This window comes from Oncorhynchus kisutch, linkage group LG23, assembly GCF_002021735.2.
Source record: "Oncorhynchus kisutch isolate 150728-3 linkage group LG23, Okis_V2, whole genome shotgun sequence".
Taxonomy (NCBI): domain Eukaryota; kingdom Metazoa; phylum Chordata; class Actinopteri; order Salmoniformes; family Salmonidae; genus Oncorhynchus; species Oncorhynchus kisutch.
In genome coordinates this window covers 13,612,715-13,637,015 of record NC_034196.2, presented here as the reverse complement: position 1 = coordinate 13,637,015, position 24,301 = coordinate 13,612,715, and the positions used below count along the sequence as shown (strand labels likewise).

General features: G+C 41.7%; 1 protein-coding gene across 1 annotated transcript in view; it reads left to right on the top strand.

Moving 5' to 3' along the window:
• lrrc75bb (leucine rich repeat containing 75Bb) overlaps positions 1–24,301 on the top strand; it is a 52,485-nt gene that overhangs the window by 2,410 nt on the left and 25,774 nt on the right. Inside the window, exons 2-3 of the mRNA XM_020458405.2 lie at positions 18,107–18,235; positions 21,340–21,452. Coding sequence (XP_020313994.1) covers positions 18,107–18,235; positions 21,340–21,452 — 242 coding nt within the window. The remainder of the gene's footprint in view (positions 1–18,106; positions 18,236–21,339; positions 21,453–24,301) is intronic.

Here is a 24,301-nt window from a genome sequence, read left to right as displayed (position 1 = left end):
TGGATGGTGTATTAATACACCCAGTCACTACAAAGATGTAGGCGTCCTTCCTAACTCAGTTGTCGGAGTGGAAGGAAACTACTCAGCGATTTCACCATGAGGCCAATGGTGACTTTAAAACAGTTACAGAATTTAATGGCTGTGATAGGAGAAAACTGAGGATGGATCAACAACGTTGTAGTTACTAACCTAATTGACAGAGTGAAAAGAAGGATGCTTGCACAGAATAAAAATGTTCCAAAACATGCATCCTGTTTGGAACAAGGCGCTAAAGTAATACTGCAAAGAATGTGTCAAAGCAATTCACTTTTTGTCCTGAATACAAAGTGTTATGTTTGAGGCAAATCCAATACAACACATTACTGAGTACCACTCAGCATAGTGGTGGCTGCACCATGTTATCTGTATTCTTGTAATCTTTAAGGACTGGCCAGTTTTTCAGGACAAAAAAAGAAATGTAATGGAGCTAAGCACAGGCAAAATCCTTGAGGAAAACCTGGTTCAGTGTAATGTCAACGCAGGGAGTCAGGAAGCAGGTGTAGTTAGTGAGTTTAATATGAATGAACATAGAACGATACAAAACAAGAGACATGTGACAAGGAAACACAACCAATAACGCCTGGTGGGAAATAAGACGGAGTGCTATTATATAGGGGGAGTAATCAGGGAAGTGATAAAGTCAAGGTGTGCCTGATGAGGCGCAGGTGTGCGTAATGAAGGGTTGCAAGGACTGGTGGATTGTAAACAGACGCACAGCTCCAGGAGGACGGCCCTGAGGGCGAGGAGCGGGCCGGATGATCTCGGATAATGTTGGGATCTATAATGTTGTCCACCGGGACCCAACACCGCTCCTCTGGACCGTACCCATCCCAGTCCACCAGGTACTGGAGCCGTCCCACACAACGTCTGGAGTCTAGGAGGGATCTGACGGCATAGGCGGGACCTCCCTCGATGTCCAGGAACCATCGGCCTGAGGAGAGAAACATGAAAGGAAGGTGAGATCCCATACTCAGTGGTGAGCTGTAATCTCTATGTCACCTAATTGACCCTCTGGAGGACCTTGAACGGCCCCACAAACCAGGGTCTCAGCTTCTTGCAGGCAAGGCGAAGTGGGAAGTTCCTGGTGGAGAGCCGGACGCATTCACCAGGATGGAACACGGGCGCCTCACTGCGGTGGAAATCCGCCTGCTACCTGGAGAGCGGTAGGGAGACTAGAGGAATGAGGATGCCTTTGTGTGTAGGTGCAGTGATGATAAAGGGTAGGCTTTCCTGGTGCCACAGTAAGGGTGAGTGGTGCTGTCCTCCAGGACACACCCGCTCACACCACCAGGTGTGACATTTCCAGATCCCAGTGCTCGACCAACGCTTGAACCGGAAATGGAGAGAAGAGCGGGTGTGAGGTGATGTTAAGTGAGGAGGCAAGGGCCTGGTCAATGAAATTCCCTGCGGCACTGGAGTCCACTAGAGCAGTAGATACAATATATGAGGGACAGCCAGCTAGTGATATTGATACTAGAAAGGGTTTGGCGGAAAGTGAGGATGGTGGAATATTCACGCCAAACCCAGGAGAGGGATGATCACGGGACTGTCCCTCTGCTCTTGTGAACCCCGGGTTGGGACATATCGGACATGGCTGAAGCTTTGGCCCCTCTTGTCCGCAATAGGGACAGCCCCAGCTGTCTCTGGCAGTGTCGCTCAGCCGTGGGGAGGCACGTGGCCCCTACCTCCATGGGTTCAGGCTCTGACTCAGATTGGTCAACGAAGGAGGCAGAGCGGTGATGGTGGTTTCCGACGCTCCCGTAGAAGGTTATCCAGACGGATGGCCATCACGATAAGTCCGTCCAAGAGAGTGTGCCATCATCTTGGCACGCCAACTCCATCTGGATCTCCTCGTGCAATCCTCTTTGGAATAGGGTGCGGAGCGCTGGCTCATTCCATCCGCTGGATGCTGCCACTGTCCTGAAGATGAGGGTGTACTCCGCAACGGTCTGGTCTTCCTGCCATAGGTGAAGTAAGCGCTCACCTCCATCTCTGCCCTCTGGTGGATGGTCAAAGACCCTTCTGAACAGAGCCATGAACCCTTCATACAAATCCAGCTCCTCCTCTCCTTTCTCACAGATGGCCGTAGCCCACTCCAACTCACGTCCAATCAGCAGGGAAATAACCATGGCAACCTTGGACCTCGGTGGTGGGGGCTGCCATCTGAAGAGCGGAAATCGAGGGAGCACTGTATTAGGAAGCGACGGCATTTTGATGGAGTCCTATCGTATTTGTCCTGGAGGGACAAACTGACCTCGGTGACCTGGACGGACTGCTGGATGGGCTGGGATGCTGGGTCGACACATAAGAAAGAATCCTCCGCCTGAGGGAGGTGATGCCCTTTTGGCAACGTCAAGACTTTGAAGAACACGGAGGATCTCATCCATACCTGCCCCCATTTGAGCCAGCTGGTCGTGGTGTTGGCGAAGTACGTCTCCCTGTTCGTTGACCATCTGGAAGATGCCTTGATCAACTACTACTTCCATGTGGTGAGGCATTATTCTGTAACGTCGACGCAGGGAGTCAGGAAGCAGGTGCAGATAGTGAGTTTAATATGAACGAACATAGAACGATACAAAACAAGAGACACGCCTGACAAGGAAACATAAGCAATAACGCCTGATGGGAAATAACAACGGAGTGATATATATATATATATATATATAAGGGGAGTAATCACGGAAGTGATAAGGTCCAGGTGTGCCTGATGAGGCGCAGGTATGCGTAATGAAGGGTTGCCAGGACCGGTGGTTAGTAAACCAACGACGTCGAACGCCCGTGGGGAGGAGCAGGAGTAGACGTGACATTCAATCTGCTTTCCACCAGATGCTCTGAAATGAATTCACAATAACCTAAAACACAAAGCCAAAGCCAAATCTACACTGGAGTTGCTTACCAAGAAGACGGTGAATGTTTTGCTTAAAGTTAACCTTTTCACATGTGGGTTCCAAATATCTCTTAACGGTCACGGCAGCATGAGTTGTTTTATGCACGAGATGTCAGAATGCACTCACTGTTCCAAAATGTGATTGTTGCGCAACAGGAAAGTTAACACGCGCTGCCTGATAATTATCAATAGGCTATCTTTCAGTTTGTCAATTTCAAATGATTTTCTAACAAATGTTATTTTCAAACACAGTTTGAATTAAGGTGTGTTCCGCCTTTTTTGAAGGTTGTATTGATTATGATGAGCTAATACTAAGCTATTTACCAGCTATGTGTGGCACCATTTTTGATGGCATTTTACAATGCGTTCTGGGTGTCACGTAACATAACTTTGTAAGTACTGTGTTTGTGAAGAATGTTTCTTTGAAAAAACAGTGTGGCCAGCTCAAACGCTGACAGTTGCATCAATCGAAACTGGACGTTCTAAATAAGCTTTCTAATCACACCGGTTTGAGGGTACGCTGCAGGGACCACTGTAGAATGATCACACCCATTTGTTGGTACATGTGAAAAGGTTCATCTTGCATTTTACCAGAGAAATATAGGCTGGCTACACGAGAAACGTATTGGAGGCAAGTAGCTACACATCAGTCAGAGCGCTGTCTGCTGATAGAATTCTCAGTCATGAATTCTCATCCGAGTTTAGAAGTGCAAGGGAAGCACAACATTAGTCTGATGCTGAGCAGAAATTACAATAAGAAGCCTTTTAGATCTGTGTTTACAAAATGCAGCAAGCTATTTTCTATGCATAAAAAAAAAATCCTGTGTGGAAAACGCAGAATTATGTGTTAACACGACCCCGAGTTTAACTTGCTATCTAAGTAATTGGCTGAATCAATAAGGTGACGGAGCATCATATTTTTTTACTTTTCTGCTGTTCTTGAGAAGGCAAAGCCCTTTGGATGAGTTATTTGACCAGCTGCCACTTATATCTTGATTTTCATGCATTTTTTCTCCTCTTTGTTCTCGGCCCGTCTGCTCCTCCCCCCTCTTTTCCAAGCAGAGCAGGCCTGTGACTCAGACTCCACACAGACACAGCGTGTAGGCATGCTGCTGGAGAGCCAGTACTGCATGCGTCAAAATTTTGTTCGTTTGAACAATGTCTCTCGTTCACATTCGCTTGGAAATGTCCAAAATCACAAAAAAATGACATTCGGTAGAAGCTCCTACTTATATATGAAAACTTTATGAGCTTGATTGCCTGACTTTGCAATTTATTTATTTTTGTTTGAGCTCGTTAGCATATTTAGCTAGCAGCCTCCATGTAAATGTGCTATTACTTGTGTAAATTTTGTTAGCATTCTGGTAATAGATGCCAAATTAGCTTTTTTATTGGGTTTCCTGGCGCCCCCTTGTGTATTAAACCGGTAATACCATATATCCCTGGGTGAGAGAAGGACGATATGAAAATGTGGATACCGCCCAACCTTAAATCCTTCCCTAACCTTTACCATTTAACCTAACTCCTAAACTTAACCCTAACCCCTAGCCTAGCTAATGTTAGCGAGCTAGCTATACATTATGCAAATTTGTAACATAATATACATTTGCAAATTCGTAATATATTGTACATTTTGTAAATTTGTAACATATACTGTAATACGAATTGTAATTTGTGAGATATCATACGAAATAGGTGATGAATATCCTCAAATTCATACATACCACACGAAACGTAACATATACTAAATGGAGTGGGCATATTTACATACAGAATAATACAAAATGCTCTGAGACCAGGTTGGTCACACAATAATCTTTGCCAGTGTGTGTGCATGTGTAGGCTACCTGCCCCTCGCTCTCTCCCCACCCGCAAAGTTTAAGTAGCATCTCGTGCCCTACACTTGTCTGACCATCACGTATGTAAACAATTAGCAATTATGTTCCATGGCAAACTGCTCTATCCACACTTATTGGTGAAGTAATTTAATGAGCTAAATGGAAAAAACTGTAGATTTCACAGGTTTAAAAGGAACAGAAAGGAACAATATAAACCAGTCCTTTATTGTGGTTCAAACCGGTTCAGAACTTTATTTTGCTGGTCGGAACAGTGGAACGGAACGGAAAAATTGTGGTTCTGTTCAGAACGAAACGATTGGAAAGTTTTGGTTCCAACCCCTGATTGTGTTGCCATGCAGAATGGGGCATGTCTATTGCACAAATTAATGAACTATATCTGAGCCACGTGCCACACATCAAGCCTTAGCACCAGCAAAAAGCATAACCTTGTCTAAAGGACGTCACACTGACACTTCAGGATGAATCATTTACACACACCCCCTGCGCTACATTCACCCCTCAAACTTACTCAACAGTGACCCCAGCGTTGAGCTGACTGTAACTGTAAATCCGGATCACGGCACCACTGTAAAGGACGTCACACTTCTTGCTTAGCCAGTACCACATCCTCCTGATTCAGCTCACGCTGAGGCTCAAACCTCGGACCTCTGCCTTGCTAGCACACGAGACCGCCCTCCTAAAGCGTCTTACCAGTCAGCGAGACACTTCAGGCTGAGTTTCACACATCCACATGTGCTACACTTGCACTGATCTGCTTCCCTGTAGCACTGAAGGTACATTAATTAAAACATGGTCAGCTCCACCTTCTCTTGTCAAGTCCTTACTTTTCACAGATTCGTCACACAACTAACAGTGGGTATTTAAAATCAGTGTCTGTAATTAATGAATCTGGGCCTTGCTGTGGGTTTTATTGCGCTTGGGTAGCCACTTATATTGATCTTACAGGAAAGCCTCTTAAAGTTCAGAGATCAAGACAACTCCTGTTGAGAAGACTCCCTCCCATCATTAACATACCACAGAGGAGACAAATAGTACTGTACTGCCATACAGTATATGTCCCTATCTGAAGAATACTATGCATTTATTAGTTAGGGCAAACATATTTTCACGATTTCACATACACTGTATATCATGAAAATCAATACATTATAGCACGCTTTTTTTTGGCTCATTCAGTAGTTTATACCTAATAAAGTAGAGTTATTATCTTAAAATAATATTTTATATTTCTAAAATATAAGTTTAACTCGATACTGTGGCTGCTTCCTTTTTTCATGAATATTAGATGTATAGCCCAGTGTCAAAACACTGGTTTTAGATGTCCAAATTCAAAATCAATATGTTGAAATAAACTGTGATGTGTTGAAGACAAGGAAAATTACCCTACACACATCACACTTGTAAATTAGTACCTTGTAAACTGCTTTCACCACCAATTTTTACCAGGGGGCCACTCTAGACTGGAATTGATTAGCTTGTTCTACTGTAATCAATAGCGTGTGCATATTAATCACAAACATCAATATTTGTATTGAAATCAATGAAACTGGTAAAACAAAAACTGCGTAGATATGTACAGTTTGCTCTTCTAACAGGCAAAACTCAATGGACTTGGGTATATTACATATACCAGCAGATAAACGAGAGCCTGTTGCAGCCATTTATTAACTCATATCTCTGTGAGAAAAATGTTTACAGCAGACAGCCAATACTAATAAGGTATCACAACACTCACTTTTTGACTGAACAATTTCAAGGAAATCAACACCTCACATTGGTTTCTAAATAGCGACGGGGGTTGGCTTTCATTTGAATGATAGCTTAACCCTCAAATCTGCAAATTCATGTGAGGCCAGAGATATTTATACATATTTTTTCTTGCCACTATGGCCTTAAAGTCCCACTACAGACAGAAACACTGGTACTAAACCAAAGACATTGATTTGTTTTTGTAAGATTGTGATGATTAGAAACTTTTATACTAACACCACCAATCTGAGGTAAAAAAAATTGTTTTTCCTGTCATTTTTGTGTGGTGATTGTCCTAAGACGTTCTGTCTACCATGGGGAATTTAGCCTAATATTTTTTTTTTTACGTATGTCAAAATAATTCAATATTTAGATTTAAGATTAATCACACTCACAGTTTTACATATATTTCTTACTACTTTAACATGGAGAGAGTTTAAAAATGCTCCTAACCACAATTTAACAGGGCACTCTAGACTATAGCTTCCATAGTGATTGTGCAGCAGGCTGAACGTTTGACATCTCTATATCTATTCTGTATAACATAGATAGACAGTTAGTCTCTTCCCACTTGCTGTGTCGACCCATTACACTTTTGATCCGATGATAGATCATTTTAATGAACACATCAATGCAACTTGATAAGAAAACCGCCCACTAGATAAAAACACTGGTCCAGTCAGGTGGGAATGAAACCTATATCAACTCACACTGATCCACTTTAACAACACAGGAGTTCTTGTAGCTCTGCTGTTTTTCCTCAATGAGTGTTTTTTTCTTTCAGGGAAGGCTGGATTTGGAGTTAACGCTTTGAGTCCCATGCCTTCGTGTTTTAGTGATTCAAACCCCTTTTAAACATTTAATGTTTGAGCTATAAACTGCTGCTTTTTTGCATTGGATTTGTCTATTTCTTTTGCTTCCGCGGATAGCAACCATTAGCGTGTGCAATTAATAACAGGGGCGTTATTTGTGAGACAAGGGAGGATGTCCAATGATCTTCTATGTAGAATAACCCTTACCTTCTAACGACTCGTGTGACTTGTGAGCATCATAGAGCAAGACAGACGTGCGTGTTTTGTGAAAATGAAAAGCTGAGATTCTCACAAAACACGCACATCTGTCTCACAAGCCGCACAATGGTCGTTAGAAGGTAAGGATTCTTTTACATAGAAGATCATTGGACATCCCATGACATAGTGTCTATCATACTGTCGTGCTTTATGTACAGTACCAGTGAAAAGTTGACACCTACTCATTCAAGGTGTTTTCTTTATTTTTATTATTTTCTACATTGTAGAATAATAGTGAAGACATCAAAACTATGAAATAACAGATATGGAATCATGTAGTAACCAAAAAAAGAGTTAAACAAATCAAAATATATTTAATATTTGAGGTTCCTCGAAGTAGCAAGCCTTTGCCTTGATGATAGCTTTGCAAACTCTTGGCATTCTCTCAACCAGCTTCATGAGGTAGTCACCTTGAATAAACTTTGATTAACTCCCAACTTCTTTGGGATAGGGGGAGTATTTTCACATCCGGATGAAAAGGTTGCCCAGAGTAAACTGCCTACTACTCAGGCCCAGAAGCTAGGATATGCATATTACACTCTGAATTTTCTAAAACTGATTTAATGATGTCTGTGAGTGTAACAGAACTCATATGGCAGGCGAAAACCTGAGAAAAATCCAACCAGGAGGTGGGAAATCTGAGGTTTGTAGTTTTTCAAGTGATTGCCTATCCAATATCCAGTGTAAATGGGGTCAGATTCCACTTCCTAAGGCTTCCAGTAGATGTCAACAGTCTTTAGAAAGTTGTGTCAGGCTTCTATTGTGAAAGGGGAGCGAATAAGAGCTGTTTCAACAAGTGCTCAGCCTGAAAGCCATTAGTTGTGTCTCGCGCGTGGCCGTGAGCGCGACGGTCATTCTCTTTCCTTTCTATTGACAAAGGAATTGTCCGGTTGGAATATTATTGAAGATTTATGATAAAAACATCCTAAAGATTGATTATATACATCGTTTGACATGTTTCTACGAACTTTAATGGAACTTTTTTAAACTTTTCATCTGGTCTTCGTGCCCGCGCTTTGTGCATTTGGATTAGTGAACTAAACACGCAAACAAAAAGGAGATATTTGGGCATAAAGACTGACTTTATTGAACAAAACAAACATTTATGGTGGAACTGGGTTTCCTGGGAGTGCATTCCGATGAAGATCATCAAAGGTAAGTGAATATTTATAAAGCTATTTCTGACTTATGTTGACTCCACAACTTGGCGGGTATCTGTATGGCTTGTTTTGGTGGCTGAGCGCTGTACTCAGATTATCGCATGGTGTGCTTTCGCCGTACAGCTTTTTTGAAATCTGACACAGCGGTTGCATTAAGGAGAAGTTTATCTTTAATCCTATGTATAACACTTGTATCTTTCATCAAAGTTTATGATGAGTATTTCTGTAAATTTGTGGATCTCTGCAAATTCACCGAATGTTTTGGAGGCAAAACATTACTGAACATAACACGCCAATGTAAACTGAGATTTTTGGATATAAATATGAACTTTATCGAACAAAACACACATGTATTGTGTAACATGAAGTCCTATGAGTGCCATCTGATGAAGATCATCAAAGGTTAATAATTAATTTTTATTTCTGTTTATGCTTTTTGTGACTCCTCGCTTTGGCTGGAAAATGGCTGTATGTTTTTATGTGACTAAGCGCTGACCTAACGTAATCGCATGGTATGCTTTCGCTGTAAAGCCTTTTTGAAATCGGACACTGTGGTTGGATTAACAAGAAGTTTCTTTAAAATGGTGTATAATACTTGTACGTTTGAGGAATTTTAATTATGAGATTGCTGTTTGAATTTGGCACCCTCGCAATTTCACTGGCTGTTAACGGAATTTGATCCCTAAGAAGTTTTAACAGGTGTGCCTTGTTAAAAGTTAATTTATGGAATTTCTTTCCTTCTTAATGTGTTTGAGCCAATCAGTTGTGTTGTGACAAGGTAGGGGTGATATACAGAAGATAGTTGTATTTGGTAAAAGACCATATAATGGCAAGAACCGCTCAAATAAGCAAAGAGAAATGACAGTCCCTCATTACTTTAAAACATGAAGGTCAGTCAATGTGGAAAATTTCAATAACTTTGCAAGTTTCTTCAAGTGCAGTTGCAAAAACCATCAAGCGCAATGATGAAACTGGCCCTCATGAGGACCGCCACAGGAAAGGAAGACCCAGAGTTACCTCTGCTGCAGGAGATAAGTTCATTTGAGTTACCTGCACCTCAGATTGCAGCCCAAATAAATGCTTCACAGAGTTCAAGTAACAGACACATCTCAACATCAACTGTTCAGAGTAGAGGTCGACCGATACCGATTATTGGAGGACCCCAAAAAAAGCCGATATTAATCGGCAGATTTTTATTTATTTGTAATAATGACAATTACAACAATACTGAATGAACACACTTATTTTAACTTAATATAATACATCAATAAAAATCAATTTAGCCTCAAATAAATAATGAAACATGTTCAAATTGGTTTAAATAATGCAAAAACAAAGTTTTGGAGAAGAAAGTAAAAGTGCAATATGTGCCATGTAAGAAAGCTAACGTTTCAGTTCCTTGCTCAGAACATGAGAACATATGAAAGCTGCTTGTTCCTTTTAACATGAGTCTTCAATATTCCAAGGTAAGAGGTTTTAGGTTGTAGTACTCATAGGACTATTTCTCCCTATACCATTTGTATTTCATATACCTTTGACTATTGGAATACCTTATATGCACCTTAGTATTGCCAGTGTAACAGTATAGCTTCCTACCCTCTCCTCGCCCCTACCTGGGCTCGAACCAGGAACACATCGACAACAGCCACCCTCGAAGCATCGTTACCAATCGCTCCACAAAATATGCGGCCCCTTGCAAGGGGAACAACTACTCCAAGTCTCAGAGCGAGGGACGTTTGAAACGCTATTAGCGCGCACCCCGCTAACTAGCTTGCCATTTCACATCAGTTACACCAGCCTAATCTCGGGAGTTGATAGGCTTGAAGTCACAAACAGCTCAGTGCTTGAAGCACAGTGAAACACATGAAAGTGCTGTTTGAATGAATGCTTATGAGCCTGCTGCTGCCTACCATCGCTCAGTCAGACTGCTCTAATCAAATATCAAATCATAGACTTAATTATAACATAATAACACACAGAAATTAGGCCTTAGGTCATTAATATGGTCAAATCCAGAAACTATCATTTTGAAAACAAAACGTTTATTCTTTCAGTGAAATACAGAACTGTTCCGTATTTTATCTAACGGGTGGCATCCCTAAGTCTAAATATTGCTCTTACATTGTACAACCTTCAATGTTATGTCATAATTATGTAAAATTCTGGCAAATTAGTTCGCAACGAGCCAGGCGGCCCAAACTGTTGCATATACCCTGTCTCTGCATGCAATGAACGTAGAGAAGTGACACAATTTCAACTGGTTAATATTGCCTGCTAACCTGGATGTCTTTTAGCTAAATATGCAGGTTTAGAAATATATACTTCTGTGTATTGATTTTAAGAAAGGCATTGATGTTTATGGTTAGGTACAGTCGTTCAACGATTGGGCTTTTTTCGCATATGCGCTTTTGTTAAATCATCTCCTGTTTGGCGAAGTTGGCTGTCTTTGTTAGGAAGAAATAGTCTTCACACAGTTCGCAACGAGCCAGGCGGCCCAAACTGCTGCATATACCCTGACTCTGTTGCAAGAGAAGTGACACATTTTCCCTAGTTAAAATAAATTAATGTTGGCAGGCAATATTAACTAAATATGCAGGTTTAAAAATATATACTTGTGTATTGATTTTAAGAAAGGCATTGATGTTTATGGTTAGGTACACGTTGGAGCAACAACAGTCCTTTTTCCGCGAATGCGCACTGCATCGATTTATATGCAACACAGGACATGCTAGATAAACTAGTAATATCATCAACCATGTGTAGTTAACTAGTGATTATGATTGATTGATTGTTTTTTTTATAAGATACGTTTAATGCTAGCTAGCAACTTACCTTGGCTTCTTACTGCATTCACGTAACAGGCAGGCTCCTCGTGGAGTGCAATGTGAGGCTTGTGGTTAGAGCGTTGGACTAGTTAACTGGTTGCAAGATTGAATCCCCGAGCAGACAAGGTAAAAATCTGTTGTTCTGCCCCTGAACAAGGCAGTTAACCTACCGTACCTAGGCCGCCATTGAAAATAAGAATGTGTTATTAACTGATTTGCCTAGTTAAATAAAGGTGTAAAAAAAAAAAATAATAATAAAGAAAATTTGGCCAAATCGGTGTCCAAAAATACCGATTTCCGATTGTTATGAAAACTTGAAATCGGCCCTAATTAATCGGCCATTCCGATTAATCGGTCGACCTCTAGTTCAGAGGAGACTGCGTGAATCAGGCCTTCATGGTTGAATTGCTGCAAAGAAACCACTACTAAAGGACACCAATAAGAAGAAGAGATTTGCTTGGGCCAAGAAACACGAGCAATGGACATTAGACTGGTGGAAACCGGTGGAAATCTGTCCTGGTCTGATGAGTCCAAATTTGAGATTTTTGGTTGCAAACGCCTTGTCTTTGTGAGATGCAGAGTAGGTGAACAAATGATCTCCTCATGTGTGTTTCCCAACGTGAAACATGGAGGAGGAGGTGTAATGGTGTGTGGATGCTTTGCTGGTGACACTGTCTGTGATTTATTTAGAATTCAAGGCACACTTAACCAGCTTGGCTACCACAGCAATACGCCATCCCATCTGGTTTGCGCTTAGTGGGACTATCATTTGTTTTTCAACAGGACAATGACCCAAACACACCTCCAGGCTGTATAAGGGCTATTTGACAAAGGAGAGTGATGGAGTGCTGCACCAGATGACCTGGCCTCCACAATCACCCAACCTCAATCCAATTGAGATGGATTGTGATGAGTTGGACCGTAGAGTGAAGGAAAAGCATACAACAAGTGCTCAGCATATGTGGGAACTCCTTCAAGACTGTTGGAAAAGCATTTCTCATGAAACTGGTTGAGAGAAAGTGTGCAAAGCTGTCATCAAGGTAAAGGGTGGCTGCTTTGAAAAATGTGTTTAACACTTTTTTGGTTACTACCTGATTCAATATGTGTTCTTTCATCTTTTGATGTCTTCACTATTATTCTACAATGTAGAAAATAGTCAAAATAAAGAAAAACCCTTGAATGAGTAGGTGTCTCCAAACCTTTGACTGGTACTGTAGATATATATATATATATATATATATATATATATATATATATATATATATATTAGGGGCACTGTAGATGTTATTTATCTCTCTATACTGCGCCTATAGAATGCTAGCCTAGCCATAGCAAGCTAGCTAGGTGGCTAGTGGTGTCCTGTTAGAGAATGTCGTGAGAAATACTCAGGACAGGAGGTGTAGGGTGACACAACAACAGATATAAGGTTCTCGAATAATGTTGGTTTACTGACAGATGCGTTGGTACAGAACGTCATGCACTAGTATCACGTGTTATCACAGATCGACCGTGATCAGAGCTAATGCGAGCACACACCATTATTGTTTCATCAACCAGATAGGGGGGGCAACATCACACCCGGAAGGTGAGTAATCAAACACACATGTAGTCCCACTGTAACAATACTGTAATACGTTCACATAGTTGCTATCACAAACTCCACACAGTTGTCACCGAGTAGTTGGAAATAAATATCCAATTTATCCAACAATTTCTGTACTTACAGCATTCTTATACATTTATTTTCTATCAGGTTTTTACTTGGCAGACCTTATTTTTAGATTTACATTTGTTTATAAAACTCATGAATGCAACTGTTTATGTCAAATTGGTTTGTGTTCTACTTTTAGCCCTGGTTGTCTAGAAAATAAAATGGTAAAACACTTCAATGTGAGGCTAAATGAGGGCAGAGCAGATAAATGAAAGTAGTGAATTTCAGGTTTTTGTCTTCGGGATTGCCTGGGTCTAATAAGGTTTTAATCTACTTGAGATGGTGGATGATATTGGAGCATGCTTGATGTCTCCTTCAGAGCACAGCACTGCACACAGGAAGTCATTACACAGAGGAGATGCACAGAGGAATCAATGAGACCGGACTCTTATCTCCATCTTCAATCTCTTCTGGGCTATTATTGTTAATTACTTTGGACTTTTCTCTATGTTCGTCAGTAAACAAGGAATCAGCAAGCAGGCATTAAGATTAAAAGCATTAACACAGAATATGTCTAGTGATGCAGGAAGCAAATACTAAAGTGTCCCTGAGGTTATAAAAGGCCAGGTAAAATGACCATTGGAATGAGACTTAATAGTCTATTTACTACCTCAGTTGTGTTTGAGAGGATTAGTGAGTCACCGTTGTTTGAAACGTAATGTGAGTTGCCACTTCTCCTGATAGTTCGATGTTAAGGAATAGGCTACCTACCAATAATGTATTATACATATGTACAGGTCATTCGGAAATTATTCAGACGCCTTGACTTTTTCCACATTTCGTTATCTTACAGCCCTATTCTAAAATGTTATGAATTACGTTTTCTCATCATCAATCTACATACAATACCCCATAATGACAAAGTGAAAAGTTTTTAAAAAATGTTTGCACATTTATTACAAATAAAAATACAGAATACAGAAATACCTTATTTACATACTGTATATCATACACTACAGTTGAGGAACAATGGGAAAGTAATTCTGCTTTGAAAGTTGACACATTTGTAACCTCTCTTTTAAGAACATGGGTCTTTTGGTACCTACTGGAGAGCTCTTCTTTGTCTACACCCATTCAGCATCGTTCACACCCTCTTAAGCTTTAGCCCCACCCATCTCTTTAAGGATTCACATGTGAGGCTATGTACTAAACAACCAAAGATTTCAAGACTAAAGGCTGGTTTATACTACGTATATACACACCGTTTGTAAATTTGACCTGGAGTGCCAGGCCATTCGTAAACTCAGAGCGATGTCAGATTGTCTGTTCCTAAATTCAGTGTGTTTTTCTCTCAGAGCGTTCAGAGCGCACACTAGACACTCTGGCCTAGGAGTAAGGTTGATCCGAGCATTCTGATCTAACAGCAGTCAAGCTAACGTTGGCTAGTTTGCTACCTATTCCCAGACACAACTGAGAAAACAGCTCACCATTTTACTCGCACTAGCAGAGCTGCTTTGGCTGTTTTTATGTTATTCAGAGCGTTGGTGATTGCAACTGTGCTGCTGGCAACATTTTAATTACGCTTTTTTCCAACGTTTACTGACACCGGCCATATTCAACGGGTGTTGAGTGTTCGTAAATGTGTCAGTTATTCTGTGCTCTGGCACAATCAGATGAGAGTGCTCTGAAATCGGAGTAGATAGCAAGAATTGACCAGCTACAACAATCGACAGTTGGCGCAGTGACATCATAAACATTCTATTGAAATAGTTACTAGCTACATTTAGACATGTAGCTAGCTAGCTAAACAGTGAACCATAATCCCAACTCATAATGTTACTACCCTGCATGAATCTGCAGGTAGCTAACCAACCGGGTTCAATGTTAGCTAGCTAACATTAGGCTATAATTAACAATGCAAGTGGCTCTGAGATACAACTACTATTACTACACAGATCTTAGACGTAACATTAGATAGCTAGCCAGCCAGCTAACATTAGCTAGGTAGCTAACAGTACACTTTAACTTGAAATTAAAACAACTTGCTGACGAAATTAGAAATGTGTAATATCTGAAAATGTAGCTAGCTACACTATCTTACCCGTATGCATGAATGGACACTTCTCACTCTGTCACGGATGTCATGGTAGCCCTTAGTTTGAAGATGTAATCTGGAGACAGGTGTTTTATACAACAGCCTTCGGTGTGTTCTCTTTTCGACTCTTGATTGCAAATATGCAGACAAACGCCATAATTTTCTCTATCTCCTTAGCTATCATACTCTAATTCCACTGATTTCAAAACTCAGTCCTCCAGAAAGTGAAGAGCAACACTTATGCAGTTGTACTACGAGAAATCGTTCAAAAAAGCAGCGTAAAAATGTTGATAACATTTCTAAAAACCTGTTTTAGCTTTGTCATTATGGGGTGTTGTGTGTAGATTGATGAGGTAGAAAATATAATTGAATACATTTAAAAATAAGGCTGTAAGTAACAAAATGTGGAAAAAGTCAAGGCTTCTGACTACTTTCCGAACGCACTGGATATTAAACGTCTATATTATACATCTCTCATATAGAGGCCAAATTGGACTGGTGTGGAGATTACGCCTCTTGCCCTCTTCTATGTTGCACCATAATCAGTTACATTAATTTCCTTGCTCTAATGATTTGGTAGCCTTCTGCCATTCATCCACAATTAAAGACTTGGGTGTATGAAAATGTACTCTTTCAGAACACAGAAAGTGTCACAGTGTTTTATGTTTTTATTCCCTTTTATTCATAGTTTTTGAAAGGCGTGTTAGATGTGAGCAATTTTAGAGGATTATTATGTCTAATAATCCCACTTGTCAAATTGTCAAAGAAAACTCAACGCAAGCAACAGACTCCGGGACTGGTTGTGGGGCTCTATGCAATACGTTTTAATAGGTTCCTAATGAGCTGTGGATGTGGGATGGGTGTTCTCAAATTCCAAACTCTCAGCACTCAATTCTTGGTTGAAAAGACAGCAATCATATTAGATATGCAGGCAGCCTACGGAACAGGCTTTGTGGAGTGATCTGAAGACAACTTTCATGCAGAGATGGCGACGCAGACACACTGTCAGTGACAAAATGAAACACCCTTCACACAGAGATGGTGGAACATGAGAGACGCAGTGGCATGTCAGTTATTCTGTCAGATTAACCCATGCAGTGTTGAGCCGCCACACCAATGCAGACATCACACAATGTTGTTTACTGTGCACCCAGAGAAAAAAACATACCTACCGTAATAGATTTAGAACCATGGCATTTTCTTCAAGGCTGATGACTGCTGGGTTTCTTCCAATATTACACAAAATTGGTCATAGTTGACCTACTTGATGATTGAACACATTTTCAACATACTAATTTGAAAATGATCTACTATATAGGCCTATCTCTATGCTGTTGTTGTTTGGGACTTGTTTACTGTATTTTGTTGGGGTATGTTTCCCTGTCATAAAGGGAGCACTGGAGAATGGCCCGGAGTCAGGGAATCCCAGAGAGCTCAAGTGTAATAAATCAGCCAGAAAGCTGGAGGAGGAGGAGAAAGTGCTGGTGGGAATTTGCCTCAGAGCTTTCACTGTAGCCTTCAGTGTTTGGCCTGTCAGACTGTAGGTTCTGCTTAACATAGCATAGAGTCCCCAGCCTCCTCCTATACAGCCTCTTTACAGCAGCTTACATGTATAGCACTAAGCCCTCGCCTGATACTATCTTCACGTTGCATGTCCAGCAAGTAAACAGATTTACAGCAGCTTTGCACGTATTGTAGAACAGAAGAGGAGAAAATAATATTTAGTATAATTTTTCTTGATATTATATAGCCCCCATATTTGATGCTGAACACATTAGCAAACCAAGTTATAAGCAAGAGGAGGAGAAATATTTTCCCAATTTCATTTTTGTCCTCTGCTCTACTCCGCCTTAACCTTTCATTGTAGTGGGGTTTTGTTTTTGAGCCTCTCCTTCACATATTGCCTGCGGTTTCAGCTAATTTGTTTCAGGACTTGCTGTGTCTGTTTGGTTGATGTCATTCTCCTCGGTAGGGCAGGTGGGTGAGGGCTACGTCGAAGACCCTTTGATGTGTCTCAAAGCGTTATATCTCAAACTCGGGCTCCGAGATGACATCCCTCACCAGCAGCAGCCCTCAGAGCATTACCGGAAGTTGCAGATTCCTTTGCCTCAATATATTTACACTGTCACTGCAAATAGCAGCCACCCTGCAGATTATACTAGTAAGAACAACCTCTGGGGATGTTTTCTCATTCCTCATTTTTATTAAACCAGTCTGCACATCACACCCGCCTGCCATTTGAATTCCAGAGAAGACGGTGAGGAACTGGAGTTCTGTAGACTTGAACCGTTTCTCTTTAAGTGCCTGCATGGTGTTTTTAGAGGTTTTTTAGAGGTTGTTCTTAGATAACTGGAGTGTGTTCAGTGTTGTATGTGTAAAGACCCAGGGCTTTAGGGGTGAATGACGGTACAGCACATCACTTTAGTTGTTATGTATCTGTTGGAATGTTATTTTGGGAGAAATTGTCCTGCTTTAACCCCACATACCCCTCATGCCACACCCCAGCCCTCCCTGTGCCTTGTCCCATGTGACACTCTTACTGTAAAATCCTCTCGGCTTGAAAAGTGAACATCATGAGGCAAGTGGATGATGAAATTATTATGTAAATACATTCTGTTACCATTAAGCAGTCCACGTCATGTCAGTTTAATGCCTAACGATTCATGACTTTCACTTAAAAAAATATTGAAATTCACGCTCTGTTGGACTTTGGAATGATTGAAAGGAAACACAGATGATTGATTCTTCTCTCCTTCTCTGTGTTCCTACAGGACTTGGGACTCCAGGGAACATCCCTTAATGATATCCTCTATAAGAATGCAGCCTTTCTCAACCTGGTGGATCCAATCTCCCATGAGCTCCTGCTCAGCCTGGCCAAAGACATGCAGTGCCCAAAGAGGGTAAGCCCATCGTACCGTCTGGCTGTTGATCTCGACCTCCTCAGCCGTGCTGTTGTCAGGGAACATCAAATGAGATCAGGCACAGAAAATAGAACGTTTAGGAATCCACAGCTGCAAGGGTCAATTCAAGAGCATGTACATGAGGTCAGTCTTTTTGAAATGTGACTGCTAGGCTACTTGGTTTGGTTCCAGCCTTCCAACTGATGCCAGTATCCATACAGTCGTTATGATTAGTCTCTAAACGATGCCTGTGTGTGTGCACGTGTTCACTCTTGGGGTGCCCGAGACATCGGCACCTATTTATAACTAATGGCCAGAAGTAGGTCAGTCACAGTGTTGTGTCATTTCAACAACGTACACAACTTACAACACAGTATCTTCTGTTGCTTGTTACTTTTCCTTCAGTATTCACTTGCATGACAATAGGTAATAAATAAATAGGTAAACAATTGATCTAAAATAATGAATTTACTGCCAAGAAAAAATTAAGCAGACAGTAGCTCATATAGAGTTTTCGGCCAAAAGTGTTTGCTCCTTCCTAAAAGACTTTGTTTTCATCATCTTCTAGTCTAAATGAATTTACTGGGAGCTTGAATCTCTCAGATTGATGTGGTTGACCTTTCCCTTGCTTTAAAGATGTACCAGGCATTTTTTGATAAGCTCTTTTCCCAATAAATGGCTTCCCAGAGGAATATGCAGGGAAGGGGCACACTTTCCAATAATAACAAAGACAGACAGCTGTGCCCAGATAACAGGCTCATCTTGTTTAAACTGGTGCCCAGAGAGATCTAGCAACACATTGTGAAATACAGTAGATAGAAAAGTTGAACTTTTAAGCACTTCTTCTCTTTAACAGATTATGAAAAATACTTTTGAAAAAAGGCTACTTTGAAATCAGATCTTTCAATAAGGGCAGCATACCTAGGGTGGTGTGCGTTGTCAACCAAACACAATTCAATATTACTTTTGCTAATACAGTAAATGGCCTAAAGTTAAGACAAACTACAAACTAATGTAACATTCAACATTAAAATAAGTCACACATCCATGGTCACATTTTGAGATGACTATACATTTCTTCTTATGTAATCATCTAAGACGTGCATGTTCAAGACAGCATGCATAGGTCATCGCAGGTCAGTGGAGATCTTCACAATTGCTGTAATAATCTTCGTAATAACAGAATTTCGAAAGGCATTGATCACATGTAATCTCAACTGCAATCCAGGTCATTTGGTTCTGCTATTAGATGAAGCACAGTGATAACACATGAAGCTGTTGTATAAATAAACAAATATCTGATTTGAACTTTGCTGTGCTTTTAAATGGTTGAAAGTGCAGTGATAGATATGTGGGTGACCACTAAACCAGAAATCTGACATTGTTTATCCATTGGAATTTGGTTGTGCTTTTAGATGGTTGACTGCATAGTGACAACACACTGGAAATTCAACAAACTTTTGGCTGTCTTTTTGAGTGGGAGTATATATGTTGTAGTCTCATTGATGAACGTCTCGACCAAAAAAATGACATAATTATCTTGAAATGACGTGGTATGCCTAGGGGGTGGTGAAATGTGACAGGGATTTAGTGAGTTGGTCTGCTGGGCCTCAGGGCCTCAGCTGCAGGTCCAGTCACGGTTCTTCCTCCTTCACCTCTATGCTTCAAGGGATTGACAATCATATGCAAACAACAACTCATCAAAACGTCTCACTGCTTCATTACTATTATTGTGCATTCAGCTATAGAACTGTATATCTAACTCAAGAGCCTTGTGGTCGTCTAAGTCTATGAATATTCAGAATCGTGTTTGAATTTGAGTGAAAAACATGTTTTGAACAATGTTAAACAGATGCCATGTTGACAATGCCCGAATTCCCATCAAAGAGAAGAACATGTTATGTCCAGATTAGAGTCAATAGCTTGTCTACGACTACTTCCATTCAGTTAACCCCTTTCCCACCAAGATTTAACATAACAAATACTGTAATGGTGTTCTCACTGTCGTTTCAAGGCCTGAAGCGAAACGCTGGAAGGTTTGAAGTGTATGAGGCATGTTTTGTGCCACAGAGTGGGAGGAGTGGGAATGGTTAATCGCCTGAAGTAAATTGCCCCTGTCTTTTTTCTCTTTTGCTGCATTGCCTCTTTCTTGTTGTTGTGTTGTACCATTAATTAGATTTACCCTGCTCTGCTCAACCCAATCCGTTTAAAGTCTTTGACAGAGGAAGGGAGAGAGAGAGAGAGAGAGAGAGAGGGGGAGAGGGAGAAAAAGCAAGGGAGAAAGAGCTGGAGTGAGACCAAGGAGGAGAAGAGAGGGAGACTGACAGAGATGCTAAAGCATATTTTTATGTATAAAATGCTCGAGGCAACCATGTTGGATGGACAAATGAGAAGAGCCTTGAGATCATTTGGTGAAAGCAGTCAAAAGGTTGGATTGTTTGTAGAGTGATAAGTGAAGGGGATCAGACAATTATAAATAACTACCTTTTAAACCAACATTCTAGGAACAAAGTAAACAGCCTCCTCTCCACAGCTCAATGTGTCATAATAGGGGTTACAAGGTCGTAAGTGATACAATGGTCCATTGAAATATGTGTATCCAAGATGTTCTGCCTTTGGCTTCTAAATGTATAAATTCATTCTATGGAGTCACACGTTTACCTGTTGTGCTAAATGTGGTTAAGACTACCTTGAAATCAGAACAACAGGTGCATTTGTTGTAAACACATTCCTAAGAGTTTTCAATCTCTTGCAAGATATTCAGCACTGTATAATATGGATACGGTCATTCGATTGGATATGATTTAGTAAAGTTTTGTACTTTTACATATACAATGTACATCACCTGGGATATTCAACCAATTCTCAACAAAGGGGTTAAATTCAGTTGTTCATGATGTCGGAAAGGAAAATAAGCATGTTTTCGTTACATTAATTCACTTCAGAAAGTCAAATAGAGCAGTCATTTGATTATTCCTCTATTTGAATGCCAGACACTTTTTAAGCCCTTTGAAACCTTTTGAGGCATTTTTTCAGCTGTAGCCACCAGCAGAAGAGATTAAAGTGTGTGGGTTTGTGTGTTTTTGTATATGTGTGTATTACAGGAGAAGGACACCCTGAAGTCGTCCGACAAGATCTGCAGACAGCTGATATTCCACCTGACCCCTCACTCCAAGTGGATGAGACAGAGCGTGCCCAGGAGGAAGTCGCAGGCCTGGTGAGTCCGTCCGTCTGCCCGCTTGCACATCCACACACCGGGACAGCTACTGCCATAACACCAACGCAAACGAATAAACAGCAAACTGACATCAGAGCAGTGATACGGTGCGCATGCCCTAGAACCTTCAAAACTCACTAGCATCTCTAAAACAAGACAGTCTTGTGTTCAGTGTGTGTCAGAGATAAGTCACTCCTGACATTGGGCTAAGGCGCTTTACTGTACAATACCTGCTAGGATTTCATGTGCTAGATCAGGGCTCTCCAACCCTGTCCCTGGAGAGCTACACTTCTGTACGTTTTCATTCCAACCCCACTTGTAATGAACCTGACTCAGCTTATCAACCAGCTAATTTGTAGAAGCAAGTGCCCTAAATTAGGGTTGGGAATGAAAACCTGGAGGACGGTAGCTCTCCAGGAACACGTTTGGAGAGCCTTGTGTTAGATAATTATACAGCAGCACTAGCTGCCACAAAGTCTAATAAGTTATTGTATTCGGGTCCTGTAATATAGACCTGTGTAGTAGCCTATTTTTGGGGGCAGGATATCATGTTCACTTGGTCAGTTTCAGTTTCTTGGGGAGTGTACTGTCGCCTCACTGCACAGCTTGACAACTGCCATGGTGCTGTAGACTTATCTCACCCAGAAATAAATGAACAAATCAATCATAATGAATAACAGAAAGGTTTTAATGAAATAAAACATCACAGATTCAGCTCGAGAAACGCTGTGTAAAGAATAGACAGAACTGCAAATGCTCTCCAGCTCTGATTGCCAAGCAGGTGCATTTGAGGGGAAGAAGGAAGGAAACAATCTAATGATCTTCATGTGTTTCTATCTCCCTGAGCAATTAAACTAGTTTGTGAGATGTTTGACAGCCCCAGTCGAACCTCCTAGCCCGTCTCCTTGTTGCAACGTTTCAAAAGATGTGTCAACAATAACGAGGCTGGCTCTCCCACTGTGTTCATTAGCAGACTCTGCTCTGGCAGCAGGCTCCGTGCTGTAAACCTTTCTTCTTCTCATTGCCTCAACCCTCTTACCAGACAGCCTCTCTTCTCACTGCCTCAACCCTAACTAACTATCCAGCCAGGCAGCCTTTCTCCGTACTGTCTCAACCCTAACTAACTACCCAGCCAGACAGCCTCTCTTCTCATTGCCTCAACCCTCTTACCAGACAGCCTCTCTTCTCACTGCCTCAACCCTAACTAACTATCCAGCCAGGCAGCCTTTCTCCGTACTGTCTCAACCCTAACTAACTACCCAGCCAGACAGCCTCTCTTCTCATTGCCTCAACCCTCTTACCAGACAGCCTCTCTTCTCACTGCCTCAACCCTAACTAACTATCCAGCCAGGCAGCCTTTCTCCGTACTGTCTCAACCCTAACTAACTACCCAGCCAGACAGCCTCTCTTCTCATTGCCTCAACCCTCTTACCAGACAGCCTCTCTTCTCACTGCCTCAACCCTAACTAACTATCCAGCCAGGTAGCCTTTCTCCGTACTGTCTCAACCCTAACTAACTACCCAGCCAGGCAGCCTCTCTCCTCACTGCCTCAACCCTAACTAACTATCCAGCCAGGCAGCCTTTCTCCGTACTGTCTCAACCCTAACTAACTACCCAGCCAGGCAGCCTCTCTCTTCACTTCCTCATCCTATCTAACTACCAAGTCTGGCAGCTTCTCTTCTCACTGCCTCAACCCTCGCTAATTACCCAGCCAGCCAGCCTCTCTCCATACTGCCTCAACCCTGACTACCCAGCCAGGCAGGCTCTCTCCTCACTGCCTCAACCCTAACTAACTACCCAGCCAGACAGCCTCTCACCTCACTGCCTCAACCCTAACTAACTACCCAGCCAGACAGCCTCTCACCTCACTGCCTCAACCCTAACTAACTACCCAGCCAGACAGCCTCTCACCTCACTGTCTCAACCCTAACTAACTACCCAGCCAGACAGCCTCTCACCTCACTGTCTCAACACTAACTAACTACCCAGCCAGACAGCCTCTCACCTCACTGTCTCAACCCTAACTAACTACCCAGCCATGCAGCTTCTCTCCCCACTGCCTCAACCCTAACTAACTACCCAGCCAGACAGCCTCTCACCTCACTGCCTCAACCCTAACTAACTCCCCAGCCAGACAGCCTCTCACCTCACTGTCTCAACCCTAACTAACTACCCAGCCAGACAGCCTCTCACCTCACTGTCTCAACCCTAACTAACTACCCAGCCAGACAGCCTCTCACCTCACTGTCTCAACCCTAACTAACTACCCAGCCAGACAGCCTCTCACCTCACTGTCTCAACCCTAACTAACTACCCAGCCAGACAGCCTCTCACCTCACTGTCTCAACCCTAACTAACTACCCAGCCAGACAGCCTCTCACCTCACTGCCTCAACCCTAACTAACTACCCAGCCAGACAGCCTCAACCATACTGCGATGGAACCCGTCAACCAGGATTCCGTTAGCTGGTAGTAGCTGCATTTTGACCGATAAAAAAAATAGAAAAGCCGATAAATAAAATTGGTGCCGACCAATTGTCTGGGAGAAGAAGATTGCGAAATTATGCTTTTTAGCCTATTCATTGATGGAAATACCAGTCAATGTACTTTAAATACATTTGACTGGTCATGCTTATTGGTGTATAGGTTAATTTGCATAATTTAATGGAATTAAATTGGCACGTGTACAGTATATTCGTTATGTATCTTATTTATCACATGCGTACAGCATACAAATACAGAGCCTTGGAATGGAAAATCTCAAACAGCAAATGCATAGGCAACAGAAGGCATGCTTCATCAGCGCTTCACACACCACTTTGCAATGAACTGGAGGCAGTATGCATTTT